This window comes from Chiroxiphia lanceolata, chromosome 2, assembly GCF_009829145.1.
Source record: "Chiroxiphia lanceolata isolate bChiLan1 chromosome 2, bChiLan1.pri, whole genome shotgun sequence".
NCBI lineage: Eukaryota > Metazoa > Chordata > Aves > Passeriformes > Pipridae > Chiroxiphia > Chiroxiphia lanceolata.
Window position 1 is genome coordinate 31,475,559 of NC_045638.1, and position 20,997 is coordinate 31,496,555.

The following is a 20,997-nucleotide window of genomic DNA, read 5'->3' on the forward strand; positions in this document are numbered from 1 at the left end:
AAAGGATTCAACACCCTGAAACACGAATAAAAGCCACAGAAATAAATTCATCAAGATCACATAACGAAAGGGAAGCATGTGGCTTCTCAACTCAAAGGCTTTCCAACTGCAATCTTGTTTCCTGTATATGTTGTTATAATTCAGGGTGCCACAAGACCTACCATTTTCAACAGGGACAAAGAGCTGGCTCTGCTGCTTAAAATGCAGATTTGTTGTACTTGACCTAGATGGAAATGTCTGTGAGCAGTATTAGGGATTTTCTCTCCATGTAGCGTCCATTTAAAATGAAATGGGGTACATTGAACATTTCTTCCTCCAGAGATAAAATAACTTGGGTTTAAGTGAAGGATCACCTCATATGTTCAAAAAAATAAATATGGAAGTCCAAGAGGCTTTTTGAAGCTTTCCAGTGAATGTTTTGGAAATAACCCAAACCAAAGCGAAGGGCAAGATAACCTTTCTGAGAAAACTCACAAACCCCTCTCATACTAGTACTAGTAGTACTTGTAGTACTAGTTTTGGTCTGTAACCTAGAAAAAATTAAACTCCAGTATCACTGTCCGTTTCTTCCTTTTATTTTTCCTGACTGTATTGTATGTTGCATGTGCACAACTCCTGGTAAATACAGGACTTAAAACAATTTTTTGGCACTAAGTCTGTTGGGAGAGCAGTTCTATGTAGGCACAAACCAAAGCTTTGCAGTCCATAAACCAGTTATGCCCCTATGGCAGTGCACTGTTATAGAATGACTTGTGGCTCATTTTCTGTTTTAAAAAGAAAATTGTTAATGTAACAGTAGAAAGTGGTTACAGCCCCTGAGTATCATGACCAGTAGTTGTTCTCTGTACAGTTTTGTATTTCTGGGTTTTATAAGTGATGTTCCATTAGCCATTACCTGTGTGGGAGAGCTCAGTGCCAGGAGATGGGAAATGTGTACTCTACTGGAAGGACAAGCAAAGTCTTTCAAAGACACAAAATCTGGAAAAGCTGAAGCCACTTTTTCTTTATATTTTCTTTCTGTATTTCACTGTTACTTGTAACAGTGACAGGTAAAAAGAAAATCAGAAAGCTTTGCGATGTTCAGGTGCAATATTCTCTTTAAAAGGGGATAATTTGAGAATATATGGAAAGAAAAGTGAAATCCAAAAGAGAAAGAACTAAGATCATTTTAAGCCAACCTTTTGTCCTCCAAGCCGAAGAACGAATGTGGCTTCCGTCAAAAAATGTTAACTAGTAGCATACAACTACTTGGGAGCTACCTACAACCCTTCCCCAAACCGGGGACATCCTTTATTATCCTACTCCTGGTCTTTGTGATTGCCCAAAGAGTAGAGTTCTGTCGTGGAACCCAGAGGAAAGCAGGGACAAGTGATGGGAAGCTGACACTCCTTGGGGCAGATGGTTTTACAGTGTGAAAGTATCCTCACCTCTGGAGGTGAGGCAACATAGCAGTGCCTGGCTTCTGCTTAGCTCCCAACAGAGAGGACTGATATGGACCTGAAGTGAATCAGTGGTAAAAAAAAAAAAAATCGATGAGATGTGGAGGAAAGACAGGACAGGAAAAATAAAAGTATTTCTCTATTCTGCAACTTTATAGATTTGCTGAATTTATTGATTCCCACATTAAGACTACTGTTGACAAGATTTGACACTTGTTTGGTTAGTTTGGGCATTTTCAGGAAACAAAAGTTTTTTTGTATGATGTATACGTACATACATATGCATACCTTGGTGTATATGTATGTATACTGTGATGTATACACAGTGTCATGTACATTCTTAACTGGAGAGAACTTACATGCCTGAGCTTTAAGACATTCAGCACTGACATTTGAAATTTTTTGTGTCCCATTAACTGCAATACCTTCAGAGAGTACTGTTTTCAGTAACTTTGCAGTGAGTGTGTTTCCATCAGTCTGTCAGTGACTACAGTATAGCTGGATTTTTCTTTTGACTTTCAGGAATGCTGAAAGCACAATAAAACTTTGCAGAGATTTTCACTGCAGCTTGTAGAATTGTGCTATTTATCATCTTCCATGTGGATTTTAAGAGAATCTACCTGAGCTGACCAGAGGCATCAATGGATTGATTTAAAGATGCAGATGCATACAATTGTTTGTCTTCATTGATAATGCTTTGGGTTTTCAATAGCAAATTGTATTCCTCTTGGACAAATAGTGATTGCCATTCTTAGCAATGAGACTGAGCTATCATTGTCAAAACCATATGATGCTCTCTTCCTTACACATAATAGATTCTTTTTTTCTAACTCCTAATTCTGGACCATATGTTCGATGAAGCAATTATATTCTGTGCAAATCAGGGAAAGCGGTGCAATGGAAGTGTCTCAGGCCAAAATTAATTCACTTTTAAGTCATGATCCAGAAAAGAAAGGAAATATGCATGACCTATGCCCAGGCAAGGTAGAAAAAAGGTTGAGCTCTGAATTTGCAAACAGGTTATTTAATTCCACTGGCTTTATCACAAGATACTCTCTGCTCTGCCTGTACTTCAGACCTGCTCTGTCAAGGGTTCTTGACGCTTGTTGTCCTCATGAAAGCAGTTATAGTGAAAGACTGAGGTTTATTTTACTGGGGAGGAGACACTGTCAAAACCAAAACTGTCAGATGCTGGTGACATCCTTAGACTAGCAAAAGGCTTTAGCAGAAAGCCAGATGTTGCTCTGGTGTCCAGATCGTGGGGGTTTTTACCATGTAAGTTTAGATCATATGTCAGTCTCTAAAATTCAGAAGGCCGCTTTCAGCAATAGGGATTAATGAGAGTTTGTTTCTCCCCAAGAAATTTTTTCATCTCTGCGTAGCAGCCTGTTAGGAGAAATAATCCAGTGTTACCTTCTGGAGACACAGGCTGCTGCTCAGTGTTTCGGGCTCTTGGCTGCCACTTGAAGATCCTGTAATCCTCTTGTAGCCCTCTGTGAAAGCTTTTCCCCTAATCTTTGAGGGAGGTATGGGGTAGAGTAGTGTCTTTGTTACCAATCATGACAGAAAGCACCCCTGTGTCCTTTGTCCTGTCCTCAACTTTGTTAACAGGATCATCACCCAGATTTTTAGTAGCATTTCAATGTTAATATCTTCCCTTTAGACTTTATAGAGATTTTTTTTGTATGATTATGTTTCATTAATATTGAATTCCTTGTGCCAGGTTCCATTTCTTTTTCCCTCCATCACTACCCAAAGGGTAGATTTTTTTTTTCCCCATGAGCTGTTTCTAAATCCGTGTAAATACGCTTTAAGGAACACCTGGTAGATGTTACTCTTTCCATCAACACTCATGTACAAGAGCTTTCTTCCGTTGGGGCCTTTCGTGGGAGAGATTTCTGTGGAGTTGTGTACTATAAAACATTCTGTCTGTAAGAGGTTTAACCCTTTCTGCACAATGGTTTGTAATCACATACCCTTTAACTCAGTGGGAACGAATACCAATTATCATTTATAAACAGTTCCTCTCATTATGTGCCTATTTATGGCATCTTTTATAGCTTGCTAATTACAAGCACACAAAACAGAAATGTTTGTAGTTAAATAATGTAAACAGGGATGTAATTGATTTTCATGCTGAATAGTTTTTATTGATTTATTGTTAATTAACACTTTTAAAGGATCTCTTGGCAAAATAATCCATTTAATTTATTGAGTATTATACTAGCTGATGCTAAATTCACATTAACATTCACAAAAATATTAACAGTTCCATAATACTTGTTTTTCCAACTGTTGCTGCTATGGAGATGTTATATATCCTCCCCAAACAAACACAGACAATATATTAAATGCAATCGATTGCTCTCAGTCCAGGTCCTAGCGAACAAATGTCCACATCACTAAAAACACGGCATTCCAGTTGACACTAATTGGCCATCTGTGCAGCAAGGAGGACAGGCATCTAATGGGGAGAAAAGTTGATATCTCTTGGTCCTAGGGCAGGGTCCTTGGGTGGGCTGTTGGAGGACTGCATGGGCTGAGGGGAGCCCGTATCTCCGCTAAAGAGCCTTTCTTACTGCAAAACCAGAAGACTCTGGTGTCTATAATGGAAAGTTTCCAACAAACAGACCACTGTGTCATGCAGCAGTTACTCAATACAGTTACAGAGCATGCATGCAGTGCTGGCTTTTTCTAATTTTGGGGTGGGAAGAAGGGGTTGTGGAGTCCATTCAGGGGGTCATTGACAGCATTTTCAGATCTGTCAGTTACCTTCAGCTCCTGTTGACTTTACTGAAAGCACAGGTCACTTACTTAGCACATCCCAGGATGAAGTATGTGGCAAGAAGTAAAAGTGCAAGTTGCAATCTCCATTATTACCAACCCATTATATTTTTCACATGGGTAGTAAGAGAGTGTAATCACATCAGACCCTGTTTTTTAATTAGCGAAGAAAAACATTAATATGCTGTGACATGGTATTGATTTGATAAAATCAATCTTTCCCAATAACAATAAAACCTTTATATTTTATTAATAGAACAATGCAGTTCTTCTCCATTACCGCTCCCTTTTATTGTTCTGGGTCACGGTGTAATTCTGGCATGTTTGGAATTTTATTTTTATTAATATAATGTAAAAGCCTGTAAAATCACTCCACTGTTGTGCCAGTAGGTTTCATTTGAGGTTCCCAATCATTTGTTACTAGATGAAATGTAACAGGTACAGCTCCAGCCATTGATTGTTCAGTGGCCCTTAGAGGTGGAGAGGGTGGAGACGGTTAAGAAGGGTTCTTGGCCTTTAATTATCTTGATTTTTTTGTTGTGTGGGCACTGAGACTTGGACTCAGCCCATCTCATCAGAGATGACCTCTCAACACACAACTTGACCCAGCTCTTCTAAATCCCTTCCAAACTGGGCTGTAGGTGTCTAAGCTCTAGTGAAACTCCCAGCAGCCATCCAGACAGCGGCTCTTCAGCATCACTTCACGTTGTGGCCCTGGTTTCCTACACTTAGTTCAGGTCAGGTGCTACATGGCCAGGAGGTGCCTCAAGGTCTGGGACAGGCCATGGGTATGCATTGGTGGAGTTACACTCTTAACATAATTTCCCTACTATTTTAGAAAAACTACAATATGGTGAATGCCTTTACTTTCACATCCACAGTAAATCCATCTTCAATTAGACACCAGCCTGAACCTCAGGTCTACATAAAGGGCCAGCACAGCCTAAGGCTTGTGGTACTCTGGATTATGGCTTTATGATCTCCTCTCCTTTATGAACTTCCTTCTGGAGGGTCTTGCTCTCCAAAAGCTGCTGTCCTGCCATGGCTGTGGGGGAGCTGCTTAGGATGCTGCACTGAGAGTGTGTCATTCATTAAGAGCAAAACGTGCTCTTGTCCAGTTAACTTCTCTTTTGTAGTGTGCATGGCAAATCTCTTGGATCATTTGGCATTTCTCTCTATCTACAGATAATTTTGGATTCATTGTCTTTGATTAGCCAGAACGTCTTCTTGTTCCTAGTACAAGACAGGCATCATGGTATTCCAGTTACAGTGAGGCTCCAAGTTAATACAGCCAGATACTTTCATTAAAGCAAAACTAGATGACATTCATAACTTGCTCTTTATTAATTTTTTTCCTGAAATAAAATCTTTGTTAAACTTACTCTTCTTCCCTTTTGAACCAAGAACAGTGTTGCAAGATCCCTTGGTAGAAAAAATAATCCCCGTAATAAATATGAAGGCTTCATTTCGAAAGAGATGGGTTTATTAAAGGTAACAGTTTATTAACATTCACTGCAAATTAGATGGATTTAATAGCTTTAATTAGTGCAACACTTTCTGACACAGACCTTGAGGAGAATTCAGCTGTTCTTTCTCATCTCCCTCCTGCACTTCTCTGTGTCTCAAGTGTCAGTAGTTCCTCATAGTAAAAGTGAAACAGGTCCTACTTGCAGCAATGCAAAGTGCGGAAGAAAACTACTATATCAACAGACCATGGCCACTGGCACTACAATTAGTAGTAAGACAAAACACGAGTGCAAAGTAAAGCTTTCAAATACCAGGAACAACAGAAAATCAAGCTTCCTGAGCTCTCGCTTCATGTCTCTTTCCTTAGTGTAACCCTACAAAACGGAGCCCTGCTTGCCAGCATCCTCGGGGAGAGATGAGGAGTCTTCTGCATTTAAGGCACAAGCATTGCTAATGCCAGCTGGTGAAATGAGGGTGACTGCAGTATGCTATGGCTCACTGAAGTCCAGCCCTCTTAAAGTAGATGGAAACGTTGCTGGTAGTTCTTACATCATCCATCAAGATGGAAATGCCATTCTTGTTAGGGAGGGCGGTGGGAAAGGATAAATGCCATTTTTAATTCTGTTCTGGTCAAAGGTTTTTCCTGTTCCATCCTTTTCCTATGAGATGTTCCAGGTTATCAAAACTGAAAATGTCTGCTTCTATGTTGATTTTAACCAAAGGCATTTTCATTCTATTTTGAAGAAAATTTTTTCTTGAAGTGAAAAATCACCAAATTTGGAAAGAAACATTTTTATATTTTGGTTTAATATCTTCTTGATTTAGGCCATATCTTATTCTGTGACTTCAAATTATATTTGTATTTCTTAAAATTTACCATTGAAGTATTTCGATCTGATCAAACTTTGATTTCTCAACTGAATTGAAGAATGCTTCTTAAAATTTTGTTTTTAAGGGAATGATGTGACACAATTGCATTTTGAATAGGAACACAGCCAATGGAATAAAATTTACATGGAGGTGCCTGCCCCTTCACCCCCCAATTCAGAATGAAAACACGTTGCAAAAAGTGTGCATTTTGTGAGGGACAGAAAGGTAAGATTTTAACCCAGTTGAGATCTGTTCTTTTAACCAGCTTCAATTTAAGCCTTAACCTTTCCTGGGGTTCAAAGCCCTGCCTTTTCAGGACTTTGTGCTGAACCTGTGCGAGTTCAGCGCTACCACTTCATAAAGAACATTTTGGAGGATGTAGCACATTAAGTAAATCAACAAGTTAATAAGCTCTGAGTGTCTTAAAAACTCTTCCTGGACACCTGCAAATGACACCTCCCAAAAAATTCCTTTATACAGCCTGGCTGTATTTCTACAGAATCCCCGCAAGTCACATCTCTGATCTCACGCATGAAACCTAAATTCCAACATTTTATTCCACAACTTGAAGGTGTTACGATCTCTTTAGAGAAATAATCAAAGGGAAACTTTGGTGAGCGTAATGGTTCTCCACAACCCAACAGGCAGAAGCTGCACCTATGAATAAGTAGAAAGATAAGGAGTTTATTTATCTTCCTCGTACTGGAAATTCCTTTCTAGCAAATGCATTGTATAGAAAGTGTTATATATACATATGTGCACGTGTTTGTGTGTCTTGCCTGGCAAAGAAGCATTTCTAATATGCTTTCAGATCAAGGTCCATCAATATGGACTTTTTTCCCCCTTTTTTTCCTTATTTTGTATCACCATGGATTTGGGTTATTGGCTGCCAGTGTTCACTGCATGAAGCTTCCCTTTAGGCTCCTGGGGAAATTCTGCAGCCCTGCAGGAGCAATGCTGTGCCATGCCTGTGCAGCAGGGGCGAGAGCTGCCCTTGGGGCAGATGTGGCACCCAAGGTGCCACGTGTGCTGGCCGCTGCCATGCCGATGGTTGCCGATGGTGTTCAAGCACCGACACAGCCAGCCTGGTTCCCACTGTGAGTGGAAGAGGATGAGTATGTACTTCTGGAGATTATAATCATGCCTAATTGATACTGGAGACAAAAATCCAATAACTTCTGGATACTTTGTAAAAACACCTAGTACAGTCCAAATAATAAAAGCACCAAAAGCTTGCATCATAAAAATCTCTTAGGCTAAAATGGAAATAGATACTTGCAGAAGATTTTTCTTTCTTTCCCTAACACAAAGATTTGAAAGGAGGGAAAAGTATCACAAGATAGGCAATTCCTTTCAGAGAGGTTTCTTTATATATCTCCATGTAAAAGCTCTTGGTAAGGGAAGAAAAACTAATGCTCTGAAATAAAATTTGTACAGAGGTAGCTTTTTTTGAAATGACATCCTGTTTCCCAAGAATTCGATGTAGCCTTTAGTCAGCCTTGTTTCTTACAGTTCTCTGTGCTTTGCATGGTAATTAGCTGCTCGAGTTATCAGCAGTGCAATGCTCCCGGCTATTTCTTCAGCAGCCACTGCTGTCATCCTCAGCAGCAGCTCCTCACATCCAGCCTGCACGCCAGCCACCCATGTGTGCAGATGTTTGGTGTCCCAGGCCATACTGACTGAGGGACGGAGGTAATGGGCACAGCATCATCAGAGGGGGAAGAGACTGGAGCCCACTTCCCCTGACAGCTCCCCAAGACTTGCTACTATTTCGTTGATGGTACACTGGAGGTTCAGTGAGGCAAGTTTGTTATGACAGATTGCAAAACACAAAGGGAAACAAATGAGACGGGTTCATCAGTGTCAGAATAAATACAGGGGAGCAGCTGCTTAGCTTAGTTGGCAACAGCAGCCTCAAAATCTTTATCTTGTTTTTATTTTACATTTTTTTAAAGTAACTGAAACATTTATTGTACAAGTGTGCTTGGCTGTTGAGGGGGGTGGATGGGACTGCCTTGCACAGCCTGCCAGCACTGCCAACATGAGCCTCACGTCACACAGCCGGCACTGACGCAATAGCCTTCGGATCAGGCAAGCTCACTGAAGCAAATAGCACGTCAAGTGCTCTGTGGTGCTTGTTCCCTGCAGTTATTACAATCTCTTCTTTTAATTCAGATTTCAAGAAACATTTTCCAGCTTTTGTTTAATTTTCTTAATTAAACTATGGTCACAAAGTTTAATTCAGGTTGCCAGATTCCCGGGCAGTGTGTATTCCTCTGTAATGTGAGTAGAGATGTAGTGGGGAAGAGCTTTTAAAGTGATAATGGGGAGTTTTTTCCATGTCAACATCTACAGACCCTTTTCAGACATACCTTAGGTCCCACAATAATATTCTGCATTGTGCTGTATGATATCATGACAAAAAAAACCTCAACAATGGCCCCAGGCCATATCAAATTGAAGTTGCTTGATGTGTGTAGAGCATGGTCTCTTTCTTAACTGCCTTGACCTTTTTCTGGGAAGTTTGATATCAACAGTGAATTTAGGATCCTAACAAGTGTTCAAAGCAAAAATAAATTTAAAAATTTATATTTAGCAGTCAAAAGATGAAGAACAAAGAGGAAAATGTAGAAGTTTAGGGGTTTTTTCCAAATAATGTTTCAGTCGTGCGTATCTTGTCTTTGGTTTTGTGTTTCCAGCTCATTTTTCATCTTTTGAAAGGCTGTGTGATTGTATTGAGGGAGAGATGTGAAAAGTTTCTTACTTCCTGCCCAGAGAGATGATAGGCTAGGAAGAATAGCTAAAGTTTTAGTTCTGTGGTGATAGAAAGCAAAATTTCTTGCTGATGAGTATTTGAAGACTTATTTAATTACACTTCTAGGAGAGTTACTGAATTTTGTAACAGAAACTTGTTTCTAAACCTAGTCTGAAATAGCGTGCCAAATTTACCTTCAGTAGTTTTATCCTCGGCCCGGGTTCGATTCCCGGTCAGAGAAAAAGTCCCCCGGGTAGATGGAGCTCGTCAGCCCTGTAAGGCCATCCATCTAAGAGAAGGTCACTCTATACAAACCTACGTCCTGAGGACCTCACTGCCACCGTCCAAGCTTGCTCGGCCCCGGCAGATGAACCTCAGGATTAAAGGGTGGGCTCAGCTCAGCGCACACTGTGTCTCACCTAAAAAATCCACTGCGCAGGCTCGAAGGGTAAAGACCCTTCCCAAATCTTCGTTCGCGAAGACTGGCCATACTACTAGTTTTATCCTCACACAGAAATAGGGGTCATTATTTTATTGTATGTTCAGTGCATTGTATATAGCATAAGATGGTAAGTCATCTAATCCCTCCTTCTGTAAGATGGCAATGGACTTGAATAGAGAACTTAACATTGTTGTTAGTGGAATAACAAATTAATAGAAGGGGATTTGGGGACAGAAAGGGAAAAAAGAGAAGAGAGAAATAGCAATTATCTAGTATGAATTTTTAAATTATTAAATATCCAAAGATCTTTGTGTTTCTGTCCATCTTGTTAGGTTCCTTGCAACATGAACACTGTTCCCCTGCTCCAGTAGCAGGAAGGTTACACGTGGTGCTATGCAGCTCCTCGGGGACAGGACTGAGGTCTGAACTGGGCTATCTGCTCAGGCTGCAGCTTCTCTTCTGCATTTGTACGTCAGATATGAGTAATTCTCCAAAGGCTGACTTTATTGCATGCTTAGTTCCTTTGCCTTTGAAATCAGCAATGTAATTCGTGGTGAACTGTAAAGCTGATGGACTTGTGTTCACAAAAAAGAGTTAATGCGATTCATTTGTTTAACAGTCAAGGGCCATATTCAGCAAAGATTTAGCAGGAGTGAAAAGACAACAAAGTACTTAGAACTTTCTATGAATCAGTGTGAAATAGTAGCCACAAAAAATTTAAAACCAGAAACTATTCCATGCATATGCGTGGCTGCCGTTCTCCTGCCCTTGGTTACAGCTGGTGGGCTGCAAGTGGCTGCAGATCCAGACCTCCTCAGTCGCTCAGCTCAGGCTGGGGAGTGGTGGTGAAGGTGTCTAGGAGCAGGATTTGCACAAACTGGGATCATTTGGCGCCAGTAGGCACAGAGGTATTCATTTTTGAAAGTCCCTAGTGATTTTTTTGGGTGCATAAATACACGTCACAGAGAAGTCTGATTTCCAGATGAGAAGAGTTCAGCAGTTTGGAAATCAGATTGCATTGATATATCTCCAGGTGGACACCTGAAAATTAAGAACGTCCGAGTGTTTTTTGAAAATGAGAGAAGACCAAACTCACCTCTCTGCTCGTTTTTTGGGGACAGTAATTAATCAGGTTGGGCTTTTTTTCTGTCCCCTCCTCCCACATGGGAAGACCTCGAGCCCCAGTCCCCTGCCTCCTGAGTTAGTTCTGTTCTGCAAAAGGAAGAAAATCTTTCTTTGGGGAATTGTCAGGGAGTTTAATGTGGTGAAGTAAATCCCCAGAAAACTTGCTGGATGCAGCAGCCACATGTGTCTTCTGGAGAGCTGCAGGAGACAGGCATCCCCTCAGCATCAGTATCACATCCAAGGTATGCCCTCTCTTCCCAGTTGTGTTGGGCAGAGCAAGCAAACTGGGCAGAGGGCAGGCAGGAGAGTGGGGAGGGCATAATTATTGGAGGCTGGTGTCTCACACTTCCTTGTCCTTGCTGACAAAAGTTTGGGTCCTAATAAACAACTAAGCTGAGCATGTAGGTGAGGCGTCGGCTGGATGGTTCCTGTGGGAGGATAGCTACTCTGCCAAATCTCTCAGTTCCTCTCTCCAGAGTGGCTCTGGAGTAAGACAAATTTGGGAGAGCCGAATTCATCTGCACCCTCAGACCCACAATGTACAGGTGGGTTTAAGATTGGCATTTTGGGAAATGATAGTTCCTCAGAACAACTGTGTTCAAGCTCAGTGTTGCTGCCTGTGCTGTAATCTCTGCAACAACATAGGTGCCTCTACCCTGTACATGGTCAGACTTCACATAGGCAGTGTCACTGCAGAGTCTTTCCTTCACAAAGGATGTGGAGAGATGTTATTTGTTTGATATAAATAAATGCTCATATATATAATACTCATATGCAATAGAGCCAAAACAATAGGAATCACACCCAAAAATGGTGTAAACAAAATCCTATGAATTTATAAAATATGTTGCAATCATATGTAGACTGCAAATGTTGCATCTTCCTGTTGTGCTGATGGGGAAAAATGTGAGAATTTTAAACAGTGCAACTTCTCAGATGCTGGAAGGACTTGCCCTCATTTTGAGACTGCAGTAGAGGGTGAAATATATTTCATGTGACAACCATGTCCTCAGACCTATTTGTTATTTCTTTTAAAAACATAAACAAACTGTTTTCTCATTTTGTTTACAGGACAGTGGAACAGGAGATAACAGCTGCATTGAAGAAATATTACGGGTAGGAATCCTTAAAAACCACATTTTTCCAGTTCAATTTTGTTTACTCTGAAAAAAACAAGAGAATAACAAGAATATCGCAGTTACTGCTGTTAAAATATTGTTCTTTTAGATTGTCATCTTTCTAAGAAAAAAGTAGGCAAAATTATTTTCTCATGAAAAATAAGTGAAAAATCTGTGAGAACAACGTTTCAAAGCCTGTAGATTTCACTGCTACTTTATGCCAGTACAGCTGACCTTCACGCATGGAGAAGCAGATAATGGGATAAATTATAAACTGAAATGTACAATGATGTTTCAGGTTTACAAACCATGCAAAGTGCATGTTTCCATTAATCATGACTGTCAAAAATCTTAATTTTGAAGGGAGGTCTAGGAAGGTCATTTTCCACCTGGATTTAATTATGTAATGTCATTATGTTCATTATGTCCATTATATAATGACAGTGTGCAAAATCCATACTTATTTCCATATTTCATTATTATTTCTTTTATCTTAGTAATTTCTAGTTTATTTTCATGGAGTAAATTAACATACATCCAGACATGTCTTGGCTTGAATCAACTTTGATAGTGATTATTTTCTGTGGCAGACAAATTTCCAGACAGTGAAACTTTTCCATATATTTTAACTCATGGGGTTTTCAGTTCTTTTTCAAAAATGATAATTCAGTAATTCATAATGCTTATAAATCTGATCTAATAGTGATTGAAACACAAAGGAAGGTAGATGGAATGATAAAACCTCCCTATTACTGTCTGCACTTCCACCTCTTGGATATCAACTACCCAATATTTCTGACAATTTATAAACTACAGGGCTACAAATATTTGGTTTAGAGATTAGTAGTGGATTACGCCTGTTGTTTCTAAAGGCATTTCTCCATTCTCCCTCAATATCTTAAATGCAGCTTTTAATTCTTAAGCTGGACAAAGAGTTTATTGACAGTTGATGATGATATATTGCTTATGGCTTCACTGGTAGAGTTTTTGCTTAGCTAACATTTGCAAAATAGGCTTTTGTAAGACTGAAACGTATATTCCACAAGCCTTAGCCAGTCCTGCTTGTTTGTCACAAATTAGTAGCAGATATCATGAATTCATGATGTGATAAGGCTCAGACACCCCTTTTTTATGCAAAGCTTTTAAAATTAAAAGTCAGATCTACTCCAGATCTGCTCCGTCTGCTTCTCTGCGTTCCCTTCCGCCCAGCAGGTTGGGAAAGTCAAGTGCTGGTTTGTGCACAGATCTTGTCACCCTCTGTTTTCGGAACATCGCCATGGCCGGAGCTAACATCTGAACCTGAGCTGCAAAATCCGTTTAGTCAGGGTTTAAAATCACCAAATCTTATTTTGCACTAACTGAAACAGGAATTTATAGTCTTTTTGCTGTCTGGTGCAACACAGGGTGCCACAATTTAAGTCTAGCCTTTTTTTTGATGTTGTTTTACCAAATGTATCAAAGCTCTGTAGACTTTGTAAACTAACGATCCTTCTGCACAAAACTGCAGCTTCCAGAGAAAGCCCCCAAGAACTGAGATGCAGAAGTGCTTCCAGTCCTGAAGGAGGTTCACACAGTCACACTGTCAAGATTGGAGCTGTTGTGAGGTCTCCTGCTGAGTTTATAATCACTGCAGGAATCCTGAACCTCATCTAACCCCATGCACTAATTTATATCAACTTCTTTAAAGTGCAGTGACTTCTCTGTACAACTGCAGGCACACACACTGAGTATAGAGAAACTTCCAAGAGAGTCTTCAGTGTAAGTAAGTCCACTAAGACCAAGTTACAGATGTTATGTCAAAACATGAGATAGAAGCCTCATTACTTGCTAGTAGATGTAAAAGGCAATTCCTTGTAAGCTTTTGCATTGTTTGTAGAAGACATGATAGAAAACTTTGCAGTGGAAAATAAAAGTTAAGACTACACAAATATCCTTGATGCTACCGTGCATGGAGCAGTTCCTATGTGAGTTCCTGAGACATGGTCAAAGCCAACCTATTCACTTCCTTGCTAAAACACAGGCTTGCTAAGCAAGATTAGTTCAGTTCTGGGGTCCCCAGCACAGAAAGGACATCTACCTGTTGGAGAAGGTCCAGAGGCATTCCACCAAGATGATTAGAGGAATGGAGCACCTCTCCTATGAGGAAGGGCTGGAAGAATTGGGGTTGTTCAGCCTGGAAAAAAGACAGCTTAGGGATGGCCTAACTGCAGCCTTCCAGTGCCTGAAGGGAGCTTATAAGAAAGATGGAGAGGGATTTTTTACAAGAGCATGTAGTGACAGGACAAAGGGGAATGGATTCAAACTGAAAATGAATTTAGACTAGGTTTAGATTGGATATTAGAAAAAAATTCTTTACTCTGAGGGCAATGAGGCCTGGAACAGGTTGCCCAGAGTAGCTGTGGATGCCCCATTTCTGACAGTGTTCGAGGCCAGGCTGGATGGAGCTCTGAGCAACCCAGTCAAGTGGAAGGTGTCCCTGCCCATGGCAGGGGGGGTTGGAACTAGAAGGTCTTTTAAGGTTGCTTCCAACCCAAACCATTCTGTGATTCTATGATAGTAATTTTGGCTGATTTCTATTTGAATATATTAGTGTGTTGAACCATGTATTTTGTTACAATTGGTGGAGTTTGGAGTAAACATTTGTTTTGCTGTAGTATCTTCAAAAAATGGGAGCAACAAGAGTCCTGCCTCTCTACTAAGTTAACTGTTGCAACCAATATTGGATGCATTCTGAGTATGTTTTGCTATGGATTTAAGAAGTAAGGGAGTGTGTCAAGTGCAGGCAGCTCTTGATTTGTAAGGTAAGTGATTGGAGATTGATCTGGCTATTCTTACAGTCTTAACTGTGATTTCCTACAGTTGCAGTAGCTTTGTTGAAAGGAAACCCACAGGCGAGCTGGGCTTTTAATTATTGAAGATGTTCTTCATGAGTTCCCTGGATTTTTTGTGTTGACATGAAAGGTATCATTGAACTGGTGAGAGACCAACATATTTTGAGTGTTTAGCCTGCAAACAGTGTTCATCTGCAGGATGAGGAGCCAGGAGGAAGCTGATGGAGGAACAGGAATGCAGAGAAAGGACTGGAGAGAAACCAAGTTAAGCAGTTAACACAGAAGAAGCCACCTCCTTTGAAATGGCATGGAGCAGTGGGCAGACAGGATGGGGTGTGGGGTGGATAACAGATAAGTTTCTTTCAAGGAAGATGGAAAAAGCAGTTGGGGAGGCAGGAACTCTAGCTGTGAACATCTGTCCCAGTGAAGGACAACTCTCCATGGTGCCATGAACCTCCTGTCCAAGGATGAACACCCTTTTGCAAATTACCTTGCAAATGTCACTCCTCATGGCCACAGGACATCCACTTAATGAAAATATGATGCTTTAGGTGTGATGGATTTGATGAATGATTTGCTTGAATCTCTCTACCCTGTGAGTCTAATCAGAGTATGTAAAATACTGTACTTATTATTTGAGCAACATAAAAAAATGAACAAAAACAGAATCTCATTCTGTATTTTTTCCCTTCCCCACTTGGAATCCCTTGGCTAATTCTTTAGCAGAAGGCATTAAGGATCAACCTATCAAATATTCAGGGCCTTTTTTCAAACATGAACAGCCGTATGTGCTGTTAGATCAGCTGCACTCCACCAGCTGACTGAATTAAAACAGTATGGCCAGTCTTCGCGAACGAAGATTTGGGAAGGGTCTTTGCCCTTCGAGCCTGCGCAGTGGATTTTTTAGGTGAGACACAGCATGTGTGAGACACAGCTGAGCTGAGCCCACCCTTTAATCCTAAGGTTCATCTGCCGGGGCCGAGCAAGCTTGGACGGTGGCAGTGAGGTCCTCAGGACGTAGGTTTGTTTAGAGTGACCTTCTCTTAGATGGATGGCCTTACAGGGCTAACGAGCTCCATCTGCCCGGGGGACTCCTCTGACCGGGACTCGAACCCGGGCCGCGGCGGTGAAAGCGCCCTCTGGTGGTCTAGTGGTTAGGAATTAAAACAAGAGCAGAGGTAAATTATAAACTGTCTGCACAAGACATGTCCCATGAAAACATGAAATCCTACCAAACACACTGTCACTGTGAATAAGCATCACAGTCAGTGGAGCACGTGTCAATACTTAGAGGAGAGAAAATCAGTTTCTTAGAGGTAAGTTGTTAGCTCAACAACTGTGAACTGCTGCCTTGTAAATGTTAATGACTGTAAGACCCCACTGGCTATAGTTAAGCTCCTGGTGGAGTTGGACATGTGAAGAATTACAGAACACAAATACGGTAATCAGCAGTATATTTGTAATCACTACTCTTGCTTTCCAAAGCAAAGGGAAAACCCTATATATGGAATGAGACCCACTTTGCTGCTCAGTGCTGGTTCAATAACTGCCTCTGAACTAGCAAAGCATTTCATTGGAGTCTCACTGCTGGAAAGAAATTGCTGGGCTACTCTGGAAAGGAGAGGAGGAGGTAGCACGTTCATGGAGAATTTCAGATTGGCTGTTGTTATGGAACTGGGTGGGAAACTCCTGGAAAAGTTTCAGGAGGAACATGCCAACTTCAGGCAAAATAGAGATGGGGGGTGAGACAGAAAGTGTGGAGACAGAAGCAGCCCCAGTTTGCTGACACTTGATTAGTCTCATTGAATACAGAAGTACTCCAAAGTGTCAGAATCATATTAAAAATGTATCAGATGCATAAAATATCACTTTTTTTTCATTGCAGTCTTTCAGAACTTTCACAGCACAGCTTTGCTTTTAGAATCCTAAATTTCAAGCAATTAAAGCATTATTTTGGCTCATGTATACTGTTAATTGCATTTCTTCAATATTATTCTTCTTGTCTTTCTTACTCAAATAAATGAAAAATCATACATACCCAAGAGTGTTTGAAAAATCTGTCATTTTACCCAAAGCATTAAATCCCAGAAACATTAAGACATAGTTTGAGTCATTTAATCCAACCTCCAGTACTCAGCTGTTAACATTGCCCTTCTTACCACACCATACATCCAGCTCATTTGTACAGTATCTTTTCTATTGCAGTCACTGTACCTATGTCAGCTTTCCTCCAGCCAGCCTGGGTACAGCTAGTGGTGTGAATGGCAGCACCACAAAGCTTCAGCAAGCTCTGTCTGGAGCTTCTCCAGCTTCTCAGTGAGAATTAGCATTCCATGCAGTACCTTGTGCTGCTAGAGCAAAATTAGCAGCAGTACCAGAGCTAAATTTATTTTGTCTTTGTCCATGTAAGCTACAGTGACTAGAGGGGACCCATACCTTTGTACACCACCATCCCCTTGAGTCCTCACACCATGACAGCTTTTAGGATACACCAACTGTGTGTGGTGCCTTGGACTATCTTTGTGTGTCTGCTGCAGCCAGGGTCTCTCTGTTACGTCTTTCTCCATCCAAAAGGCTGGGGGGAGGTTGCTTACTTTTTACAGATTTTGTCCCTTTTTGGGCTTTCTCAAATCATCACAGTCCCTCTTCTAATGATCTGTTACTTATTATCAGCTCATCTGAACAGTAAATGGTCCTGGCTTGGGCACTATGAATGGCACATCCTTTTTATTTCCCACATTGTGATTTTCAACTGTCAATAAACCTTCAGAGCCAACATGTTAAGCCCAGACATGTAAACATAGCTTCCCTGGCCCTTAACATATAGATTCTGAAGTACAGAACACTGTGTAAAATGGCACTCAAATACTCTGCTAACAGTGGTGGTGATGTCAACCAACCATAAATCAGTTGTACATCAGCTATCCCCCAAATTGTCATAGTTGGATTTTTGCTGCTGTCACTGTTTTTGTTGAAAATATTGTCTCAAAGGAGTCTGAGATTTGAAATATGCTGTATATTTAAAAGTCGAACATAACAAATCTTGGTATCAATGAAAAAATACCACCTTGAAAAGGCAAAAACTATGAATAGTTTAGTGGAAATAGGAAATCAGGCTAGAAAATCTTACATGGGCCTAAGACTTACAACTAATGCCACTCAAAAGTAATGTCTTTCAGTCTTCCAAGTTCTAATGCAGGACATGGAGGCACATTCTGTGTCATTAGCTACCAATATGCTGGCACTGACATTTTCAAACACAGCAAAATCTGATGTGTTTTGAATTGAATAGGGTGGTAGAGAGGAAAGAGACCCGTATTCTTTTTAGAACTCAAGTAGCTGATGTGCAAAGGCTTTGTATTAGGGAAAGGCAGGTCAGTATAAAAGACCCGATGAAACACTATAGTACTAATGTGGTGGAATTAATTTTCAAAATTGCTGTTTTGTAGTGAATGTATACACTCTGTTATTTGACAAAGCAAGAGAGAATCCGGAATGAATTACCCAGCCTCTCTGCTATGCAAAAAAAATACAGTAAAATACTTAACAATTTTTCCCTCCATTTAGAGTGTTTTACAAAGCTGTAAAAAAGGCACAATCACCATCTTGTTCCAATACAGAGAAGTGATTCCTTGTTATTAATGGTAAAGGACCAAAGACATCCTCATTTTATATATCCCTGCTACTGATCTTCTGAGGCCAACAAAATTAATACCATAATAATACCAGAAAGGATCTGTGATACCAGTCCTGATGAAAGAAGAATAAAATTTGGTCAATAGCAAGTATCTGCACTACTGTGAGCCTGAGATTTGATGCCTTCAGTTGCCACCTTTAGAGAACAATCTACATCCTACCCCCTTGATAAGATTCACTTAAAAAGAGTTGAAGTTACAAAGGAAGTGTAACTTGAGATGACAGCAGCATCCTCCAGTATACCCTATGGTGACAGTGCTTTCCTCCTTGATTAAATAGGCACTAAGGAACCAAACCAATCAGAGAATAGAAGTAGATCCTGCTACATGATGCATTTTCCACCCAAGTTAATGTTCCCATTTTCTTTGCCGTGTTTTCAGGGATAGGTGTAGAGTAGAGGAGGGACAGACCTGCTGCCATCCTCACTGTAAATCGTGTCTCTGAAAACCCGCATTAGATCAAGATGTGTGTTTCAGTGGCCGACATTACAGATGTACTTCATCCGTGCACCTTTTCCTGTCTCCTACACAAATATTTTCAATAGACATTCTCTTATATCTAGGAAATTCCTCTCTGGTGCCCGACTTTCCACAACTGGAGATGATCAGTGGGGACTCTTCCATCACTGTCACATTTTCATCTGACCTAGGATGCATGAGCTCCCAGTTTATGTCTGAGAGAGGCAGCTTTCCTCATCTGGGGACTGAGACAAATACTCTTTTGTTAATCTTATTTAATCATCTTTAAGAGCAACACATGAGTTAGCTTTGCTTGGCAGAAAGACTTTAAGGAAATTGTGGGGAAAAGAGGAGTCTAATAAAAGGAAATTAAATCGCTTTTCAAGAATAATCTACTGCAATGTCTGTACTAATAAGTAAAATGGACTAATAACTGTTCTCTTAGCCTGAGGCCAATTGGTGTTGCATCGCTCATGCCCAAAGAGCTAAACTCTCTTGCAGCCACTCATGAAGCAGAGTGGCTTCACCCATGCTGCCTTGTTGGGAGAGACCTCGAGCATGCAGGGATTTTCTCTGGAAGAGCTGACCCCAGTCAAAACCATGCCAGTGTCAGTGATTTAATGATACACACAGTTGTGGGCCATCACTGTTAGGAGAGATGCAGTCTAATTTTCTGTACAGCACACTGGGCTTCCTCTGGCTCTGTGAAAAAACTCGAAGACTTTGGAGAATACAGTACAAGCCACACTGCAAAAAAAGGTGATTGAAAATCTCTAACGTTTTTAATTCTGGCATCTTTTTGCTATTGTAGTTCACTGCTCTTGGGAGATATTGGGTTGAGTTTTTTCTCTGAAAATGTGAAAGGTAAAATTTGTTTTTGAAGGAAATTCAAGAACGTACACAGCCATTTTTCTGCAGTGCTGTTAATAGGATACTTTAAGAGAGACTGGCTGAATACTGATCAAGTTTTCACCAACCAAAATGCCGTAGTATCTGTCCTTCGTGGTTAGTGCTAAATGCCATTTACCGTGTATGGTACATTGTGTCATTCTTAGAGTTATTTTGGATTTAGTAGCTTAGGAAGTAAAATGCTATCAGGTGTGATGTAAAAGTGAGGTACTTGGAAAAGACGGAGTTATTTTATGCACGAATTGTTAATGTTGCCTTAAATGATGGGATTCTGAGTCAGCCATCCAAACAGTACACTGTACAGATTATGATGAAGATGGTGATAAACCAGCACATTTCTGACAATTTCTGAAAATCTAATTTTTGCCAACAGAATTAATTTAATTAAATATATATGTATATATTTCCAAGAATACTGACTGTCCTTAAAGGCACACATATGTATAAGGACTTACACGCAAACTTCAGTTAAAAGCCATGCAATTTTATATAGAAATTGCAAGCCTGTCACTTTATCCTCCGAGGGGGAATGAGTTATTCAGAGTAATGACAACAGCTTAGTGGGAGAGAAAGTGGGCTTCATGCAGTAAAAAAGTTTCTCTCCAGCTGTGTGGGTTTTCCACGGGATTCTTTTTATTAATATTATCAAGTTATTTGTTATTTACTCATGAATGCTGAATAAATACCAAGCAAATTCAAGACATTATTAATTTTTCTGGTATTGCATGTACGCATATGTAATGGATCATTATTGCGCTGCATTTTCAACATACTCTAGTGTAAATGAGAAAAGCCCAATTAAAAAAACTGTAGACCCTGATCCAACCTTTGTTGACTTCAGATCCTGATGTTGAATTGAGCACTAAAAGAGAAAATTATGCCTATTGAATTGAGTAAACATTTTCTTCATTTGTCTGGGTGACTTTTTTCTGTCACTGAAAACTATTTTTTGCTAAAAATGCCAACCCTTAAAAACTTAATGAAAAGCTGGAATAATTTAGCATGGACAAAAGGAGGGTAATTTTCCTTAGACGTTTCGTTTAATATGAACTGAATCCTAAAAGGCCTATTCTCCTTGTGGTTTGTCAGAATAATTCTCATTA

General features: G+C 40.3%; 1 protein-coding gene across 3 annotated transcripts in view; it reads left to right on the forward strand.

Annotated features, from left to right (window-relative positions):
- AFF3 (AF4/FMR2 family member 3) overlaps positions 1–20,997 on the forward strand; it is a 326,376-nt gene that overhangs the window by 140,969 nt on the left and 164,410 nt on the right. For all 3 annotated transcript variants that reach the window (XR_004355358.1, XM_032679791.1, XM_032679792.1), the window contains exon 4: positions 11,954–11,998. Coding sequence is in view for 2 of the 3 variants with exons in the window: in XM_032679791.1 (XP_032535682.1) it covers positions 11,954–11,998 (45 nt within the window). In the remaining variant the exon portion in view is untranslated. The remainder of the gene's footprint in view (positions 1–11,953; positions 11,999–20,997) is intronic.